At 48.1% G+C, this 18,055-nt stretch overlaps 1 protein-coding gene across 4 annotated transcripts in view; it reads right to left on the bottom strand.

Annotated features, from left to right (window-relative positions):
• Positions 1-15,817, bottom strand: part of RNF220 (ring finger protein 220) — a 252,881-nt gene extending 237,064 nt beyond the window's left edge. For 2 of the 4 annotated variants that reach the window (XM_021673333.2, XM_021673336.2), the window contains exons 1-2: positions 15,457-15,518; positions 8,306-9,047 (exon numbers count right to left, since the gene is read on the bottom strand). In XM_021673333.2, coding sequence (XP_021529008.1) covers positions 8,306-8,930 — 625 coding nt within the window. In that variant the 5' untranslated portion in view covers positions 8,931-9,047; positions 15,457-15,518. Of the gene's footprint in view, positions 1-8,305; positions 9,048-15,456 lie in introns of all 4 variants that reach the window. The other 2 variants (XM_021673337.2, XM_021673335.2) reach the window with 2 other exon arrangements.
• Positions 15,818-18,055: the final 2,238 nt, after the last annotated feature.

The following is an 18,055-nucleotide window of genomic DNA, read 5'->3' as shown; positions in this document are numbered from 1 at the left end:
GGAGAAAGAGGTCAGGGGGACACTAGGGCTAATCCTGGTGGATGGATAATAATGAAGGGAGGAGAAGCAGCTGGCCATCACAGAAAAGGGCTTTGGAGTCTTTCTCCCTCCCTCTTTCCACATTGCCATAAGGCATGAGTGTGTGAAAAGACCCTACAAACATTGCTAGTTGTTAATGACCCTGTGTTTGGCTACATCAGTGCTTCTAACAGGGAAGGTTATAGGACCAGATTGTCCTTGAAAAAAATAGTAACTAAGTATCAAACACTTAGTATGTGTGAGGAACCTTTCTAAGCATTATCTGTGTATTTAATCTCATTCAGTCCTTCCCAACAACCCCTTTAGGTTATGCAATTCCCATTTTGCAGGTGAGAATACTGAGGCCCAGAGAGATTAGGTAACCTGCCCAGTATCAGAAAGCAAGTAAGCTAACAGGTCAGGATTTAACTCCAGAGGCCAAACTCGTAATGACTATATTATATTGCCTTCCCACCTTTGATCTGAAACACCTTCAAGTTGAGGCTCAAAGGGGCAAATACAGCTTTTATTCCTCTAACAGGTATTTATTATGCTAGGCCACTCTGACTTACTTTAAATCAAACCCCCAGAAGCAAGGTCAAATGAGAGCAATATAGGATTAGCTGGCACCTAAATGGGAATCATATACCTGAAAATAAAGCAAAGGTCTCTCCAGGGCTGGCCCTTACCCCTTCCCTACAGCTTTCTGTCTCTGCTGCACTAAGATGGATGTAAAGCCGTAAGTCTCAGCCTGCAAATGAATTTCAGTGGAAAAAGACAACTCTTGCCTGGTAAGTCACACTCAGACTTACTGGGCTTGATTTCTCATGAGACTGTACCAAAAGGTTCCTTCTTCACTCATACAGCTCCAGATTTTCCTAAAGCTTCGGATCTGTTAAGAGAATGTACTGGACGCAGCACCACGTCTCCCCACCAAAAACAAAACTTTCATTTCCTTTAGGTCATCTTCAACCAGAACACATTCCACAGAGAAAACTGACAGCCACATATCTGAATTGCCAGACGGACGGTTACACGTGTCTACAAAACCTCCACATCACTTGACTGTTTCCAACTTTGACCAGGATCTAGGTAGAAACTTTTTTCTAAAATATACACCAAAAGCAGATTCGTATTTGTGGACTCCATGGCAGGGGATGTAATGCTGTGGGAAAACATTTGGAAAGGGGATAGACTCCAATCTTAGTTTTCTAAGGGTTAGGAAAAAAAGTAGATTTAATTTTTTTTAAGTTATAAATGATTTTGTATTAATAGTACCCCAAGTAATCAATCAAATAAGTCTATATTTGAGAAAGGTGATTTCACAAACTCTTGGAAAACGCCCTCCCTACCTTGGTCGTTATGAAACCTCAAGGTATAAGTAAGTTCTTCCTTTCTTTCCTCTGCATCTTTGGGATAACATAGTCTTACAGATACTATCCTGTGCAATGCTGAGGAGTGGCAAGATCATGAAAACTTAAAGTAAAAACTAGATTCCAATCACCACCATTACGGTATTCAATATGCAGTGAACACTAAACCCTTTTGTATGATTGGCACCAGGCAAGAAAATAATTTTTTTAAACATTAAAGCTAAAGTGGTGTGATTAAGATAACAGAAAGGTCCAATCCATGGGGTAAGGCTGGAAGATGATGAATTTCGTCTGTTTACTAAGCATCTACCAGGTGTTCTGATTCATACCACAGCTTATCATTTCTCCAGGCCCAACATGTAGTCCCAATCCAGGATCTTTTCCTGGAAAAGGCGTAAGAAAGAAAGTTCTTTTGCAGAAAATTCTCCTTCTTGCTGCAAAAAAAGAGATATTTACAAATTCCTACCCTGGAGCACACATGTGAAGTTACAAAGGATAACAACACATTCTGTTCAACCACACATGCCACAATTTAAATGACACTTAAAATTTAGCTGATATGTAGCAATAAATTATCCTTAAGTCTGCAGTTCATCTCGCTTTCAGACGGGATAAAATGGCGCTGAAATGCGGTTAAACTCTTAGGAGCAAATATGCAAGTCCAAACAATATTGCTATTTTGGTGTTTAAAAATCCTGTGGATTTTTCCATGAAATGTACCATCACTCCAAATCTCAAGTATTTATGAAGAGCATGGCCCAACGTGTGCTTTGATATTTATTAACCACATGGATGTGGTCAATAAGAGTTAAAAGTATGAAAAACCATTATAAAAATATAACTGTATTAGATATATTGTCACTCCAAACCTCAGTTATTTACAAAAAATACATTTCAATATGTGCTAATATTTATTAACCAGATGGATATAGTTAATAAGGGTTAAAAATAAGAAAAGCAATATAAAAATATAATTCTATTTTTCAGTTTCCTCTTCCCTGCCTAATGAGGAAAGGGGGTGGGGAGGGACAGCAACTTTTGTCATTTGGATACAATGTGTGGTTTGTTTTTGTTTTCAAACAAAAAAGGGCCACCAAATAATCAACCTGGGGCCGCTGACCGGAAGGCAGCCCCGGAAAACTTCCCGTGGGAAGAGTTCCAGAAATTGCCCGGACTTTAACGAGCCTTGCTGTGCTGGCTGCGAGCCTCAGACCGTCAGAGGCCACCGCGACTCGCCTCGCCCGAATGCCAGCAATCCCTCCGAAGGACGAGCCCTGGACTTGGGAAACATTCCCCAGAACATTTTTACAGATTTGACAAGCAGGAGGAGAAAAACATTCCGAGCAGAAAGGAGAAACCTCAGAGTTCTGGGGACGCCGAGGGGCCAGCGAGGTCCCCAGGCGCTGTACACACGTCCATCCTCCCTCTTCCACGCGCCCTGCTCCCCTACCCCTCCTCCCGCCCTTCCTCCTCCACCCAGAACCCTCCCCTAGCAGTGGCCGTCCCCACGCCCGCGCTGTGTCCCCCTCACGCCGCGTGCACACACTAGCACCTCCCGCGCGCTCCCCTGCACCCCGACGTTGCGTGGGCGCCCCCCCTTATCCCTCACCCCGGTTCCCACTCTCTTCTGCTCAGACGGTGTAGAAGAAACCGATCGGGGACTGGGTTCTCAGTGCGACTTGGGGGCGCGCGGACTTGGAGGGCGAGGCGGGGCAGGGCGGGGGGCGCTCCCGGCCCTCGGGGCGGCGCGCGGATTCCTGCCGCGGCCTCCAAGTGCGGCAGCGACGGCGAGATCACCAGCATTTCTGAAACCACTTGCGAGCCGCCTCGGTGGCGGAGGCTGGGGGGTCCCTTGCAAGTGAGCGAACAGGGCCAGCTCGGTGGCCTGGCCTCCCCGGGGCCGGTCCTCGCGCCTCTCCGCGCCCCCTCCCCCAGACGATCAATTACCAGCCACCCTTCTGCCGGGAGCGGCCAGGGGCTGGCGGGCGGCCGCGAGGAAACGGCAGCCTGGATCACTTCTGCATGACAATTGACGGGAGGGAGGGCGCGGGGCGAGGAGGGAGGACGGCTGTGGTGTCCGTTTTCTCACCATGGTGATTAGGCATTCCGGCCGTAAGAGGAGGCCGCCGCCGCACAGAGCGGCGCGGCGCGGAGCGAGGACAGGGGAAGAGCGGGAGCTCAGCGAGAGCGAGCCCAGCCGCCGGGCGAGCGGCGCGCCGAGCCAAGCCAAGCCAGGCCAGATGGCTCTGCAGCCATCAGGGACTGCTCCCGTCCAGCCCGGCCCCACTTTAGCTGTGCAAACATTTCTTTATCCCAACAAGACAATTAAACCCAGCAGCATGAAAAGGAGTCTCCATGACTGTGTTGGGAGTGAACAACCAGAAACAACCACACACATCACAGGAGTGCTTGCCCCCGGGGAGCGGGGGAGAACGCGGGAGCAGCTGAGGGAGAGGCAGGCTAGGTCTGGACAGTCAGGGCAGAGGGAACCATCTGACCCAGCTCTTCTGGTGCTGAGCCTTTCCCAGTGGTCGCCTGTCCCAGCTGCAGCCCAGAGGTGCAGCCTGGTCACCTGGCATGCCCCAAACATTCTTCCTAGCAAGAGCAACTCTCCTAAAAGCCCAGAGTACAGTGCCTGCCCACCCCAGTCCCAGAGCCCTTGGAAAGTTTCCCCCTTCACCCCAGCCCTCCCCATTCCAGGCTGCCTTTGGCTAGGTGGGCTCAGCTGATTTGCTTGTTAGAACACAGGATCTTCAATGATACATGCCTTTATAAAGACACATCTCAGAGTACAAAATACCATCTCTTACTCAGGGCTTTTGGGACTCAAGAATGGCTGTTCAAGTAGATCAAAGATGAGAGCGAAGCAGAACATTCAGGAGCTGCTGTGAGCCATCAGGTTTCCTGCCCACCTGTGACTCTGCCCCACCACAGTGAAGGTCAAGGAAAGAAGGCAAAGCCAAGCCACTTATGGTCAGTATCCAGTGTCCACCCCTGGGGTAAGCCAGAAGGCAGGGCCAGTCGTCGCTCCACGCAGGCAGTTCTGGGCCCTCCTCTCAGCCCTGCGGTGAGCATTCATACTTAGCCAACTCCAATCTGGGCTGAGTGGATAGCCTGGCAGGCTGGCCAAAGACTGTGTCACACAGGCAGGAATCTGGGCACAGGGGCAGCCTGAAGAGAACCATCAGGAAATGCACATGACAGGAGCTAAGGGGGTCATAAATGTACAGATTCTAACACAAGGCAGCAGACAATACTTATCTTCCCTTTTGTTGTAAAGTTTCCTTAATGAGGAAATGTTTATTTTAAAGGCCCTGGGAAACATCGCTGTAGATACTTCATATGTAAGGCACACGTGGACTATTTGTAATTGGTCCATAAATTTTAGCATTATTTCCCTGGACAAGGAGCCTTGGGGACTGGTTCAGGGATTGACAATTAACAGGAGTTACCTCAGTCCTGTTCCTGGGGAATTATGCATCCTCCATGAATGGCTTCTCACAAAACACTTCTCCCATTTTCCGGGGCAAGTAAGTCAGTCCTGTAGAGTAAAGGCTGCTTGTTTTTCTGTAGAGCCCAACACCTACCTCAGGAATCACCTGTGAAGCCAGGTGAATGGACAGGCAAGCAAACTGAAATCATCTACCAGGAAAGATGATACTTGACCCAAATCGCTATAGTTCTGTCTACAAAAATGTATATTTAATCACAAAAGAAATCCTGCCTACCAGTACCCAGATTTAAGGAAAGAACGTGTATGCATTACACCATGTCTGCAGGCCCCTCTTTCCCAGTGGGCTCACGAGTGGACACATCTGCATATTGATGTAGTGTGTGAGCAGGGGGTGGCTGCAACAGTAAAAACTGTCAGTGTTTCCATTATACAACTGATTTCTTAATGACCTAAAACTCAGTCATAAAAACTTCTCTAAGTAAAGGACACACCCCCATACTACTCACCCCCTGCCCCGACCCACCAACAAAGCTCTCAAGTCAAATGCTTTACTTCGGACTTTTACTGCTGCATTTAATTAAAACATTTAAACAATCTTTATGAAAAGATATTTATATGAAGAGAACTGAAAAATGAGTCAACCATATCAGAAATTAACTCAATTTTAAGAATATATATCCATGTATACACGTGTGTGTGTTATTAATCATATATGGTTAATTTGGGCAATCTGGCGAAAGCACTGTATCCTATCACTCTGCTCTTCTGAACACTTTCAATTCTCTGTCTTTTCATATCCCCATCCCCCGTCACTGCCCCCATCTGCCCCTGAAGCTCTCTCTCCCTTTGGAAGCAGTTTTGTATACTGTCACTCGATTATCTGAGAATTATTACTTATTTCAAAACGGTTCTGTAGGGAGGACCTGAAAGGCATCTAGTGGGAATAATCAGGCCTTCTAACGGCCCTTAAATATGTATTTACATAAAATAGACCATAAATATTCCGACACACGTCGGCATATGACAGGAGCCAAGAAAGCTGCTGCAGACTTTGTCTTAGTGCCTCTTCAACCCTTCCTTACAGAAAAATACTTCTCCTGCCTTCCAAAAATTCGCAATCAGAAGCATGAATGCTATCCAGTGTGACCCAGTAAAGGATGTGCTAACCACCTAAGCTAAGAAAAGGAGGAAAGAGCACAAATTCAGGGTGATCACGGGTACCACAGCCTCCTTTACACTTTGCACCTTTGTTTCTTATTAAAGATCAGTCGCAAATACAACTCTGGATTATAACGTGGGTGTCCAAACACCCTCCCCTCACAGACACTCTTATAGGTTTTATGCTTGTGTAACACAAGGTACTCTATAAGGGAAGAAGATTTTAAATGAATAAAAGAGGAAAGGACTCCAATTTATATAACACCACATTGGAAATAAAGAAGTTTCCCCACCCTTCTGATCAGAATCTCATTAATTTCAAGGTCAGAATTCCATTTCACTTTGGGAGACAGACTCATTTAATTTTTCTCCACCCAGGCGTATTCCTGTGTGAGGGATCCATCTCCATGGGGGATGCCACCACCACACAATGCAAACCAGGCAAACAGAAGAGTTATGGCTTTGACACTCAGAGGGGAATGGATATCCACGTCTATGAGTTCTGACTTGACTAACAAGCTTCCTTCCTCCTGCTCTGGAGTCTGATACAGGTTTGGGCTAAAAAGATAGAAAAATGGAGACAAGCTGGATCTGTTAGGTAAGAGGAAAGGGATCTCGATCTCCAGATGTTACTTTGTGGCACATTAGTTATGAGAGGATTTCATTTTCAACTTGTATTTGGAGAAAAAAAGAGGCAGAATCTGTCACACCCTAACACAAGGCAGTTTTAGCTGGAGGTCATATTACAACTAGCCTTGATCACTTGCACATCGCTGGACAAATGAAAACTAAAATAAAATAAAACGGACCAACACAGTGCCGATACCTGTTCAGCAGGTGTACCCAAGAAGCAAGATCACAAGACACACGAGTCAACAGAAAGTGAAAAGGTGAAAAAGAGCCGAAGCCAAAGTGAGAGAGCAACACCAGCAGTGGTGCTGTCAGCCAGCAGCCTTCTGCCTTAAGTGGGGAGGTCTCTGGCTTACAGACGCTGACATAAAAGACACACTTGCAACATATTTCAAAACCAAAGAGCGATGGATTTACAAGGCAGGTTGATTTTATGATGACTTTTATTGAAAAGGTACGCTGGGTTTAGGCAGATGCCTTTTAGCGCAGGAAAGTTAACACAGTGCCTAATTCAAGGAGACAGCCTGAGGAAGCAGTGGCGACAGGGGAGAGAGCTGCAATGTCTCTATTACTCTCCTCGGCATCGTAAAGAGGAGGGAAAAAAATGGTGTTCGTGTTGGTGGTTATAGAGAGGACGGGAGCACGAAAAAATATGGAAGAGGGGAAGGCGAACCTCAGATGTAGTTTTCTTTAGAAAATAAAATGAAGCAAATCTGAGAACAAAGGGTTGGGTGGAAAAAACACCCTCAGTTCATAAATTCTCACCAGGCTTGAAGAAAACTGCTCTGTCTACCCACAGCCCAAAAGCTTCAAAACACAATTATTTTCTGATTATATTAGAGCAAAAGATTGCAGGGTTCAGCACTCCTAGTCTACAAGTTCCAAATAAAGGTTTAGTTCCAGCTATGAGTAAGTGTAGCCAGAGCCTAACAAGGCACTTGGAGAACATGAGAAAAGCTGTTTCATAAGCAGAAATTAATAATAGTTGTGAACATCAAATATGAAGCAGTCACACAGGTCAACCATGTCTAGTCCTAAAAGTGAGCCCCAGGATAAGCATCCAGCAAACCTGTGAAATCCCCAGAGAAGTCAGCTTTCTAGCCTTGCGATCGCAAGGAAAACACAGCTGTTTGAAATGCTTTATGGTGATTGACGACACCTTTGTCCTCCTCTGAAAAATGGCCTGATGTGGACAAGGGCTGAGAGTTGTGAAAATAGAATCACGTGGAGTCTGCTGGATGTGATACAATGGAAAAGCTAAAAAATAACACTGAGATCAGACAAACATAATGAGGACAGCAAAGAGAGGAGGGGTGGACATGTTTCTTTAGGTCCCCCAAATTCCCTAGGAGCCTACACTTCTTAATGAAATGCCATTCACTCCAGTACATCTGGGGCACCCCTCTTGGCTCCAGAGTGCTCAGAGAATAAGCCCGGAGAGAAAGGCTGTGCTGGGGCCAACTTGCCTCTGGCTACCTTCAGAAAAACATTTCAGGAACTATCAGTGCTCACTGATGAGAGACAAGCAAAGGTTAGCACTCCACAGCTAGCGAAAGGGAAGTAGTTGGCCCTTCCCATTACTAGGAGCGAGCAAAACGCCACCGACCTGTTGAACACCACGGTGAGGCAGGGCTTACTAGGGGTAAGGGAGGGCTCGAACCAAAGTACTTACATCTGTCATTCCGATCTTCTGGGCTAGATGAGGCTTCCCGATCAGAAATGAGGCCAGAGACAGCAAAAATCTTCTTCCCAGTGTCATCAACCTTTAGTGAACCAGGGGAGCTAGATGGCAGCTGTGTCCCAAAGTCATATTCCTTGCCATCTGCATCTGAGAAGCGCAAGTGGGGAGACTCTGTGTCATGGCAGTTCTTAAGTCGCTTGGCCGGCGTAAAGGCTGACTGATAGCTCTCCCGGTCCTCGGTGGAGGCAAAGGGCCGGAAAGCCCCCACACCACTATGATTCAGCATACTGATTGGGGTGCAATCTAGATTTGGGGGAGCAAATTGAGGGTGGAGGTGTAGTAGAGAAGGGGGGAAATCGCGATTGGCAAAAGTGCCTGGCACCCCACCTTGCCGATGGTACATAGAGGCAAAGGTATAGGAACCGTTGGTGAAAGGAATATGCACGTCCTTGTCAACAGAGACAGGTACACCAAAGGGTCGTGGCTGCTGACAAGGGATGGAAGCATCACGGCTGGCCTCAGCCGTGGATGCCAGGACCATCAGTGCTGGGGATGCTAGAGGGTTGGGAAGGTAGGATGAGTTCTCCATCTTGAAGGCTGCCCGGTGTAAGTCCATCGGAGTCTCTTTCTGTGGCCGGCGTTATACAAGAAGCAGTCTTCCCTGGGAGGGAGTCCAAGCAGCACTTTGGATCAGGGCAGGGAATATTACTGGGGAATCATTCCCTTCTAAGACCTGTGGAAACAGCAAAGAGAAAAAAAGAAAGGGGAGGAAAGTCAGGGGGAGGAAAAAAAGGGAAACCCCAAGTGATTGAAGCACCATCCTTATGGCTTACAGATGCTCGGGCAAGAGACACCACAGGCTTTAGGAGCCAGTGGGCAGCAGCATCAGACCATTTTCATTCAGGAAAATCAATAGACAACTTACTGTGATGTACGCGTAGCTGACTTTGGTCCCTACACGTTCCGGGTGAAATGCGCCTGAGCCCAGCAAAGAAAAAAATATCATAAAACCTCCAAATACAATATTCCCTGAACAAATGAGCTTTGGAAGGCCAAGTCATCCAGTAGATTAAATAGGGGTCTATATTTTAAAGGGCTTCCACCTGCATCCACCACTCACAGCAGGCCTGACGTTCAGAGACCAGATTCTACTACCTATATGATTTCCTACATATGCATCCTCTCTTCATCTCCCCTAATAACGCCCTAATACTGAAATATCTCTAATTCAAGTTCATCTAGACCAGGAACACTTGTACATATTAATTGGTAGAAAGTATACACATGGATAAATGATACACATTGACAAATACATACACACACACACACATCTTCATGCATCACCTAAGACTGCTTCCAGAAAAAAGTGCTATGTGAACAAACAGCATTAACATTTATTTTTTGATGCACACCCCTCTCTAATCACATGGGCTTTCTATTTCTCTTTTCTGAGAAGGAACAAAACCTTCATCAATAAAATGCCTGGCGTCTCTGACAATATTTAAAACCATAATGGGCGCCTTTGGCATACGCTCTCTAGAAACGTCTGTCTTCCAAGGGGCAGCAAAGAACGGATCGGTAATTTTAGTTACTAATGCACTCACTCTTAAGTAGATTTGTAAACTGCCTTGGATTTGCCATTAACATTTAGAACAAAATGTTAACAAAATTTCTGACTTATTTTGCTCTGCTTATTGGCCCAGTCAGAGCTGATGTCCAATAAAGGCCTCTGGAACAAATTGGAGTTCAGAGAGACTTCTTTCAGTTCCCCTTGTAAATTTACGTTGTACATTTTCATAGTCACTGGTTCCATTCCAAAATGTATTTTGAGTGGGGGGCTGGGAGAAGGGCTATATAGCAAAAGCCAGGACAACATAAGATGAATGCCAGGACTTACTAGCATCAAAATTATACATGAAATAGAAACTTACTGAAACTCAAGGCATAACCAAAAAATCACCATCTGCTACAAATTATAACCTTTAAATTGAGATTCATATCAGAAATAAAATCTACCTCCTCCCTGTTAAAAAGCCCACCTGGAGTATCTTTGGTATTCCCTCAAATAGAGAAACCTGAGTTAAACAGTAGATGAATCCTCCTGGCTTAATGCAGTGCAAAGAGAGTATTTCCTTCTCCCATCCTGTAGCAGACGTGTCAATGACTGTTATTAATTGGGAAGATGAGTGGACACCATCAGACTGCTTCCTCATTTGGCATCTTTCCTTATAGACATCATTGCTAAATTACCAGATTATGTATCTCACATTAACGGATTTTTCTCTCTTCCAAATTTTAAATAACTTTCCTGTCAAGTTATAGCAGTGCAGGGAATGATCTGCCAAGGACAGCCAGTCAGCCTGACAAGTCTGGGAATCCTGTTCTTGGCTGTTTTCTAGTCAGATTAATGGTCACACAACATGGATGCTCTGAAAGTAGGTCTAGGGCTGTTCCAAGGGTTCTAGGCAGCTCTTCACAACAGAAAGAGCTACTTGTCTATCAACAAGCAGTATTATACGAGGCAAACTGGAGGAAAGGACAAACATAACACACTGAGTGTGAAGGGAGGAATGTTTCCCCCTCAAAACACCCCCCCCATTCACTTGCTATTTTTACTTCCTAGATCACCTCATTATCTTAAATGAGTTTCATAAATTAGTAATCTGGTGACAGCACCGGACACTCCAACAGAACCCGGTGAATCACTCAACCCTGGTTATTCATTTGAAAACTTCATTACACTGAAGATAAATCAACAATATTTTTCCAGGCCACATCTCTTTAACTTCACTGCGTGGGCGTTGGTCTCTATGGGGGAGGGGGGAGTGCTTTTTTATTTTCCCTTTTCTTTCTTACCCTCTCTTCACATTAACAACTTGTATAGATGGGGCTTCAGCCGACCACAGTCATTATGAAAATCTATAGTTAATACACTCCCAATGTCAAAATGTCATGGGTTTAAACACAGAACCCAAAATAAGAAAACTAACTGACCTTCTTAATTAAAAAAATATGGATTGTAAGATAATCAGCTTGATGGAGCATTTGGGTGACTGTGAAGAACCGGGCAAAGGGAAAGTAAGTAACTGTTACTTTTCTGCCTCTATGCTGATTTTTTTTAATTTAGCACTTCGTGCAAATCCAGATTAAAATAACTCCAGCTATTGATCCGAGCAGTGGAATTGACATTAATTTTAGTTCACTTCTCACTTTGCAAAGGGATCAATAGGAAGTAATAACAGCTGACATCCCCGCTGAAAGGAGGAGAAAGAAGGGTTGAAGACAGAAATCGAAAAGCAACCAAATAAATCATCAGCTACTTTTCCACGGCATCAGACAAACTCCAAACAGATTGCAAAAAGTCTTTGTTGAATTAACTAAACAAGGAGGAGGGATCAATCTACGAAGCTAAATAAATTGTCTGGCAGGCGGTGAGGTTGGACGGAGGGACCAACAAATATTGAGTTTTTAAAATTTCAAATCCTTGACGTGATGGGTTTGGTTCAGTTCTGTATCTGTGGGAGTTTGTTTCTTAAATCACACTCCCGACCCTGGTTTAAAGTGATTACGAAACGCCAGCTATCTGAATAATTAGTGAGATTACTAATTGCGTGGTTAAACATGCCAGAACCAAGACAAATGAAACGAAGACGTCCGCATTTGGAACGTGAAAATGTCTGAGGCTGGGCTGATGCGCAGCGCTCTGCGCTCTGTGGAGCGAACTAGCCACTTTCGCACAGAAAAACCGAAAGCCCAAGATATCTCCCATCCCATCCTCTGCCCATCCCGGTCCAGGGTCTGGGCTTCCTGACCCGCGCCCGGGATCGGCGTAGAAGGAAGCGGTGCTGCTGCTGCTGCCGCTGCCTCCCCTAGTAGCTGAGAGCGAAACCCATTTGCAAATGACTGCCACAAAGAAAGCTGCAAAGGGCTCTTTCCCGAAGCCGAGCTCAGGGCGCCCACCAAACTACTACTCTGCTGGCAATTAAAATGCACACACAACACTCCTCTGCTTATTACAACAGGTGACATTTTTGTGGTCTCTGAACCGTTTCCAAAAGCCAGGAATTAAAATAATAGAACAAATTAAACGATATTTTTCCTTTGCATAAATAAACTTTTAAAAAATTAACAGGGAACTTAAAAAGCAAAGAACAATGGGAAATGAGGCAGAGTAGTGGGGGGTTGTTAAGAACGCAGGAAAGAATTTTTTTTTTTTTTAAGTTCACAGACTTCTTCGCTTGAAGAGAATTCCCGCACACCAAATGCCCAGGGGGTATTTGGAAACACCGCTCTAACAGAAATTTTACCACCAGATGCGAGAGCTCAGGGAACATAAGGCTAACACAGTTCCCGGGCTAGGGCCGACGCCTGCGGTTCAGGCATGGCCGGGTATCGGTCCCAGATTTGGACCCGGATTCAGGCCCAGCTTGGCCAACGGGTGCGAATCCGAGACAGTCCGGGCCAGTCCGAGAGTGCGGGATCGCTGGGATACCGACTTAGCGAGCGGGTGCAGAATTCAGCTCGGAAGTCTCGACCGGGAAAAACCAACTCTTTTAGGGAAAACGGGGGAAAAAGAGGTGAAGGCAAAACTTGCATAAACTTGGGGCCAACACGGAGCCGAGCTCCCTACTCTTCGGCCTGACCTCTCCCTCCGGCTCTCGGTTGTCTTTGTATATAGAATACTCTAGGTCCCAACAACCTCCGCACGAAACCATCTGCGCCTAACTTTTGGGCAACCAAGGCGCCAGTCTGGGAAGAACCGACACGTGCAAAGGCCCCTGGTCCGCAGCGGCGCGGGGCCCGCGGGGCAGGGGCACGGAGCTGCCAGCCTTCAACCGAAGTTTAAGGACCTCCAGCCCCCAAGCAGCCCCGCCCCGAGGGTCACCCGGGTCCCGCCGCCGCTCGTCACCGCTCCAGCGGGCAGCCGCGAGCTCCTCCACTTCCGTTCTCCTGCAAATGCGGACCCGCGCGGGGCTGCCGGGCCCTCCCAGCTCCTGGGCTGCGGGAGCGGGGTGCCGGAGGGAGGATTGTGGCGCATACGGCGCGGCTCGCAGAACAGGTGTGTGTCCCCGCTCGCTCCGCGCCCGACCTCGGGCGCCGCCCAGTCCTCGGCCTTCCCCAACCTCGCTCCGAAGCGCAGCGAGCGAACTCACGCCACTTTTGCCGGGTGTCTGCGGGCCAGGAGGGATCGGCACGGAAGACGCCAGCAGCGCTTTTACTCGACGCTCTCTCTGCCTTTCCCCCCTCTGCTCATTCCCCTCTGCAGGAAGAGCCCACGAGACGGAAAGAGGAGGAGGCCAGGCAAGGCGAAGGCCCCCTGCTCGCTCTGCTCCCTCCAGTCCCTTCGCTGCTTCCTCACTGGCCGCCCTTTTTTCCTCTTTATTTTTCCTTTCTCTCCCCTTTACCCCTCAAGTCGAGTCCGGAGCGGAGGCGAGAAGCAAGACGTGGCTGCTGGGCGTCGCGGGCAGCGAACGCCGTGCTCTCCCCCTCAGCGGCTCCCGGGGCAAGGAGCTGGCGCAGGCGGGAGACCTCGGACGACCCGGGTCGGCCAGGCAGGGCTGAGCCCCCACACCTATGGCCCGGGCCCCATGCACCCGCGCAGTGCGACGCGCGCCCCACTCAAGGCCGGAACACTGGCTCTCCGCTGGAGCCGCATCCACGACGCGAGAATGCAGCGTGTTCTTAATGGGAAGCGAGATCTCTTCCCCTGCCTCCTGGCTGCCCTAGTCCCCGCTACTTCGGGACTCCCGCGCGCCCTCGCCAGCTGGGGTCTACCCGGGGCGCGAGCTCTTGGAGAGGCTCCTGGAGCGGGGAACGAACCGGGCATCCCCTCGGATGGCCTCGCCACCGTGGGCGGCCTCGCCTGGGGGGCCACACGGAAGCTCTCCGCCCAAGTTTGTTGTGCCCTGGAAGAAAAGGCTTTCTCTTACAAAGCACAAAGGCGAAACGCCCAGGCCGAGCCCTGAAAAGCCCCGGGTTGGGGGGCGGGGGTGGGGTGGAGGAGGCTGGAGGCTCCGGAGCACGGTGGCGGGGCTGGGCTCCAGGCAGAGAAGGTCGCTCCGCCCGGGCTGACAAGCGCGGCGGCGGTGGCCGCAGGACCGCAGCGACCGGCGTGCTCGCTGAAAAGTTTTGTTCTCAAGTCAGAAGAGAAATTGTTACTCAGTTTAAGGCAGGTCTAAGATTAAAAATAAAACTACAAACAGAGTAACGCGCCCTAGTCTCCACGATCGTCCTCCCGCCTTGCTCAGTAGAACCGCTGGGAGAGGGGTCCCGACCCCGAAAATCCCAGGAGACCCCACGTGTCGGGCTGCTCTACGGCCAGGCCGGTCCAGCCCAGCGGAGCGGGGAGTTTACCCGTGGCATTTAGAACGGTCTGCCTCCCTGCTAGCACCTGCCTCCTTCCTGCCCACAGAGGATCCCCCCATCCTACCCTACCTCCCTCCCTCCACACCCTTTACACCCGCCCCCGCTAGGAAAAAGCCCAGCACCCGGGGCCCTGGGCTAAACAGCCACTCCCCGGGTACTCGGCGGAGTCGGCACTGTGGGGTGGAGGCTGTCGGGGTCGTTTCTCATTCCAATCGCCCCTTCTCCATCCCGCCCGCCGCCTCGGGCTCCCCACTGAGTACCACCCAGCCCCGGCCTCGCCGGAAATCCACGCGGGGTACACAGGGGAGCCCGGATATCACCGGGGGGTGCAGCGGGGAGCCCGGCGAGAAGGTATTCTCGTGAACGACCCAAACAAAGTGGGAATGGGGCTTATTAAAAGATGGAGAAAAGAAGTCCCGCTCCCTTCCCTTGCAGTGCCCTCACCCTCCCTACTTGTCCAATTCCCGCGTCTGGTCCCTCCCCTTTGCACCTCCCCCCCCCCAAATAAAACACATTAAGGAAAACTCAAGACGGAAAGTTTGAGCGAGGCAGCGCACGGAGCGCGCAGGGCACCGACGCCGAGAGACTCCGTCGCGAAGATCCAAGACGCGCCAGTCCCGGTCCCAGCCCCTGCCCCCGTCCGGGGGGAACCGCCCGAATCCCTAGGAAACGGACCCGGAAAGTTAGCCAGGTTCCTGAACAAGCCGGCCGCCCTCGAACCCACCCCTCTTGGGTACGCACACACGTCCACACCCCTTTCTGATCTCCATACTTGCCGTGGAAATTCCTTGGGAGAACGGTCGCACTTTTCAGGACACGGAGGGAAGCAGGCGGAGAGCGTGGTGCATGAAAAGTCCCGGGTGCGCAGAGCCGGCGGAGGCAGTGGCGGCGGCGGCGGCGGCAGCGGCAGCAGCAGCAGTAGGCGGCCGGCCCCGGGTTTGTGTTCGCGAGCTGCCTGGGATTGCATGTACAGATCAAGAGACTCGGTTGGCGTGAGAGAAGGAGCAGTGCTGCCTCTCAGCGCTGGCTCTAATCAGTGAATGAGCCTCCACTCTCCCAGGGACTCGGAGACACACACACGCGCGCGCACACACACGCACGCACACATTCTCTCACACTCACACACATACAGGCACTCTGAGCACTGAATACATTAGGGGACTAAGGGACTCTGGGAAATGAAGTCCAGACCCAGGGCACTCCTGGATAACAGACCTGCTGGCCCTCACCAAAGAGCTTGGAAGTCTTGGGGTCACGAGCCATTGTGAACTAAAGAGAGCGCTGGCTTTTGTTTACATCCCTCCTCCCCTACCCGCAAAGATCTCAGTGAATGGTTTAGTGCTTGCTCTTCTTCCTTTCCTGAACCTAAAGGGATCAAGAGTAAATGGGCAAAGCCTGAAGGCTGATATCCACTGCTGCTTAAATAACCCCCCAAATCCTGGCTCCCTCATAATCTCTGCCTTTTTCCAGAAAAAATCTTACCTGCTGATTTGTTCCTGGAATGTTTCTCTGGGTCTTTGCCTATAATAATAAAATAATAAATGAATATTAATAAAATGAATATTAGTAACTTTTGGAGGAGGTGGAGAGGGCCTAGTTTAGCATCCAGATGTGGGAATAAAATTTTTTTATTGGTGTTTTATTGATGTTTATATTACAGTTCGTTCTTTTCTGATCATTTCACATTATCCTATAATTCACCAAACACAGACAGATAAATAGGGGAAATGGATAGAGAACTAACATTCCTGAGTGCTTTCTAGGAGCCCGGTTATGGGACTAAATGCCTTTACATAATCTCATTTACTCCTTAGATTAATTCTGGAGATAATATTACCACTAGTTTATAGAAGAGGAAACTGAGGTTGAAAGGGTTTTGTAATTTGCCCATGGGAACGTGGTTAACAAGTCTACGATAGCAGGTAGTTCTAGTTCTGAAAGCAAAGCTCAACCAAAATCAAATCGTGGTTTTAGAAGTCATTCCTTTGTTTTGTGGTTCGGTGTCTACAACCTCAGATTTCTCATCTGGAACAAAAAAGCCGGGGAAGTGGGGAGGTGGGGAGGAATGGGGTACACGCTGATAATCCACCTTGCAGAGAACCACATAGGATTATAAATTGTCTAAAACAAATGAGACTCAAAATCTCATTCTTGCTATTATTTCATTGTCCTTTTTACTTATGTTTAACATTAAGGTAGCATATAAATATTAAGTATGTTTAGGTATATGTGTGCTATTTATATTTTTAAATTGTCATTGGCAACTCTAAATGATTAATTTGATCACATGTACCACTATTTCTGTCTCTATAAGTCATGGTATCAGGGTTGTTTGTTGAGGAATTCTTTTTTTTTTTTTTTTTTTTTTTTCTGAGATAGAGTGTCACTCTGTCACCCAGGCTGGGTGCAGTAGGGTGATCTCAGCTCACTGCAACCTCCACCTCCCGGGTTCAAGCAATTCTCCTACCTCTACCTCCTGAGTAGCTGGGATTACAGGCATGTGCCTCCACACCTGGATAATTTTTGTATTTTAGTAGAAATAGGGTTTCATCATGTTGGCCAGGGTGGTCTCAAACTCCTGACCTCAAGTGATCTGCTCGCTTTAGCCTCCCAAAGTGCTGGGATTACAGGGGTGAGCCACTACACCTGGCCTGTTGAGGAGCTTCTAGTCCATGTTTAGCCATTCACTCATACACCAGCATTTATTATATTAGCTTCTATTCTTTCCACTAGATTATTCTTTCCTTCTGGATTGTAAACTTCATGAAGTCAAGAACCATGTTCGTTGTATTCTACATCATACTTGCAGCACCTAACAGCATCAGTCTCTTAGTTGAATGAATAGACGAGGATCTAAAATGGAACAAACGTCTATCCTCAAAGAGCTCACCATCTAGTAGAGGAGACAGAGTTAGAAATCAATTTCATGATCACTATAATTAGGATGACCATAGAATTTATTTATCTAACTGAGATAAGTTCAATGACAAAAAAGGGACACTTTTAATAATTGTTCTGGGATGACAAGTGTGAACAAGGGCCATCCTGGGCCAAGCAGGTTGAATGGTCACCCTGGCTACATAAGGTGTTTCATTCATTCATTTAACAAGCACTTATTGAGAACTCACTGGTGTGGTTCTCAATTAAAGGAATTATAAGCCACTGATTTCCCTAGAAATTGAGGTATAAAACATTGAGCAGCAAGAGATAGGCAGGAGAAGTGGGCCAAATCACAAAAGGCTTTGTATACTAAGCTAAGGAAAGTGGACATTATCCTACAGATGATGAGAAACCCCTAGAGGGTTTTAGGGGTGTGACAGGGTAGGATTTCTGTTTTAAAACAAGCACCAGTTGCTGGGTAGGAAATGTGGAGCT

The sequence above is a fragment of the Aotus nancymaae genome, unplaced genomic scaffold (genome assembly GCF_030222135.1).
Source record: "Aotus nancymaae isolate 86718 unplaced genomic scaffold, 86718_ANA_hifiasm-v0.15.2.pri h1tg000007l, whole genome shotgun sequence".
NCBI lineage: Eukaryota > Metazoa > Chordata > Mammalia > Primates > Aotidae > Aotus > Aotus nancymaae.
Note: the sequence above shows the minus strand (reverse complement) of the source record. Positions and strands in the feature narration are given on the sequence as shown.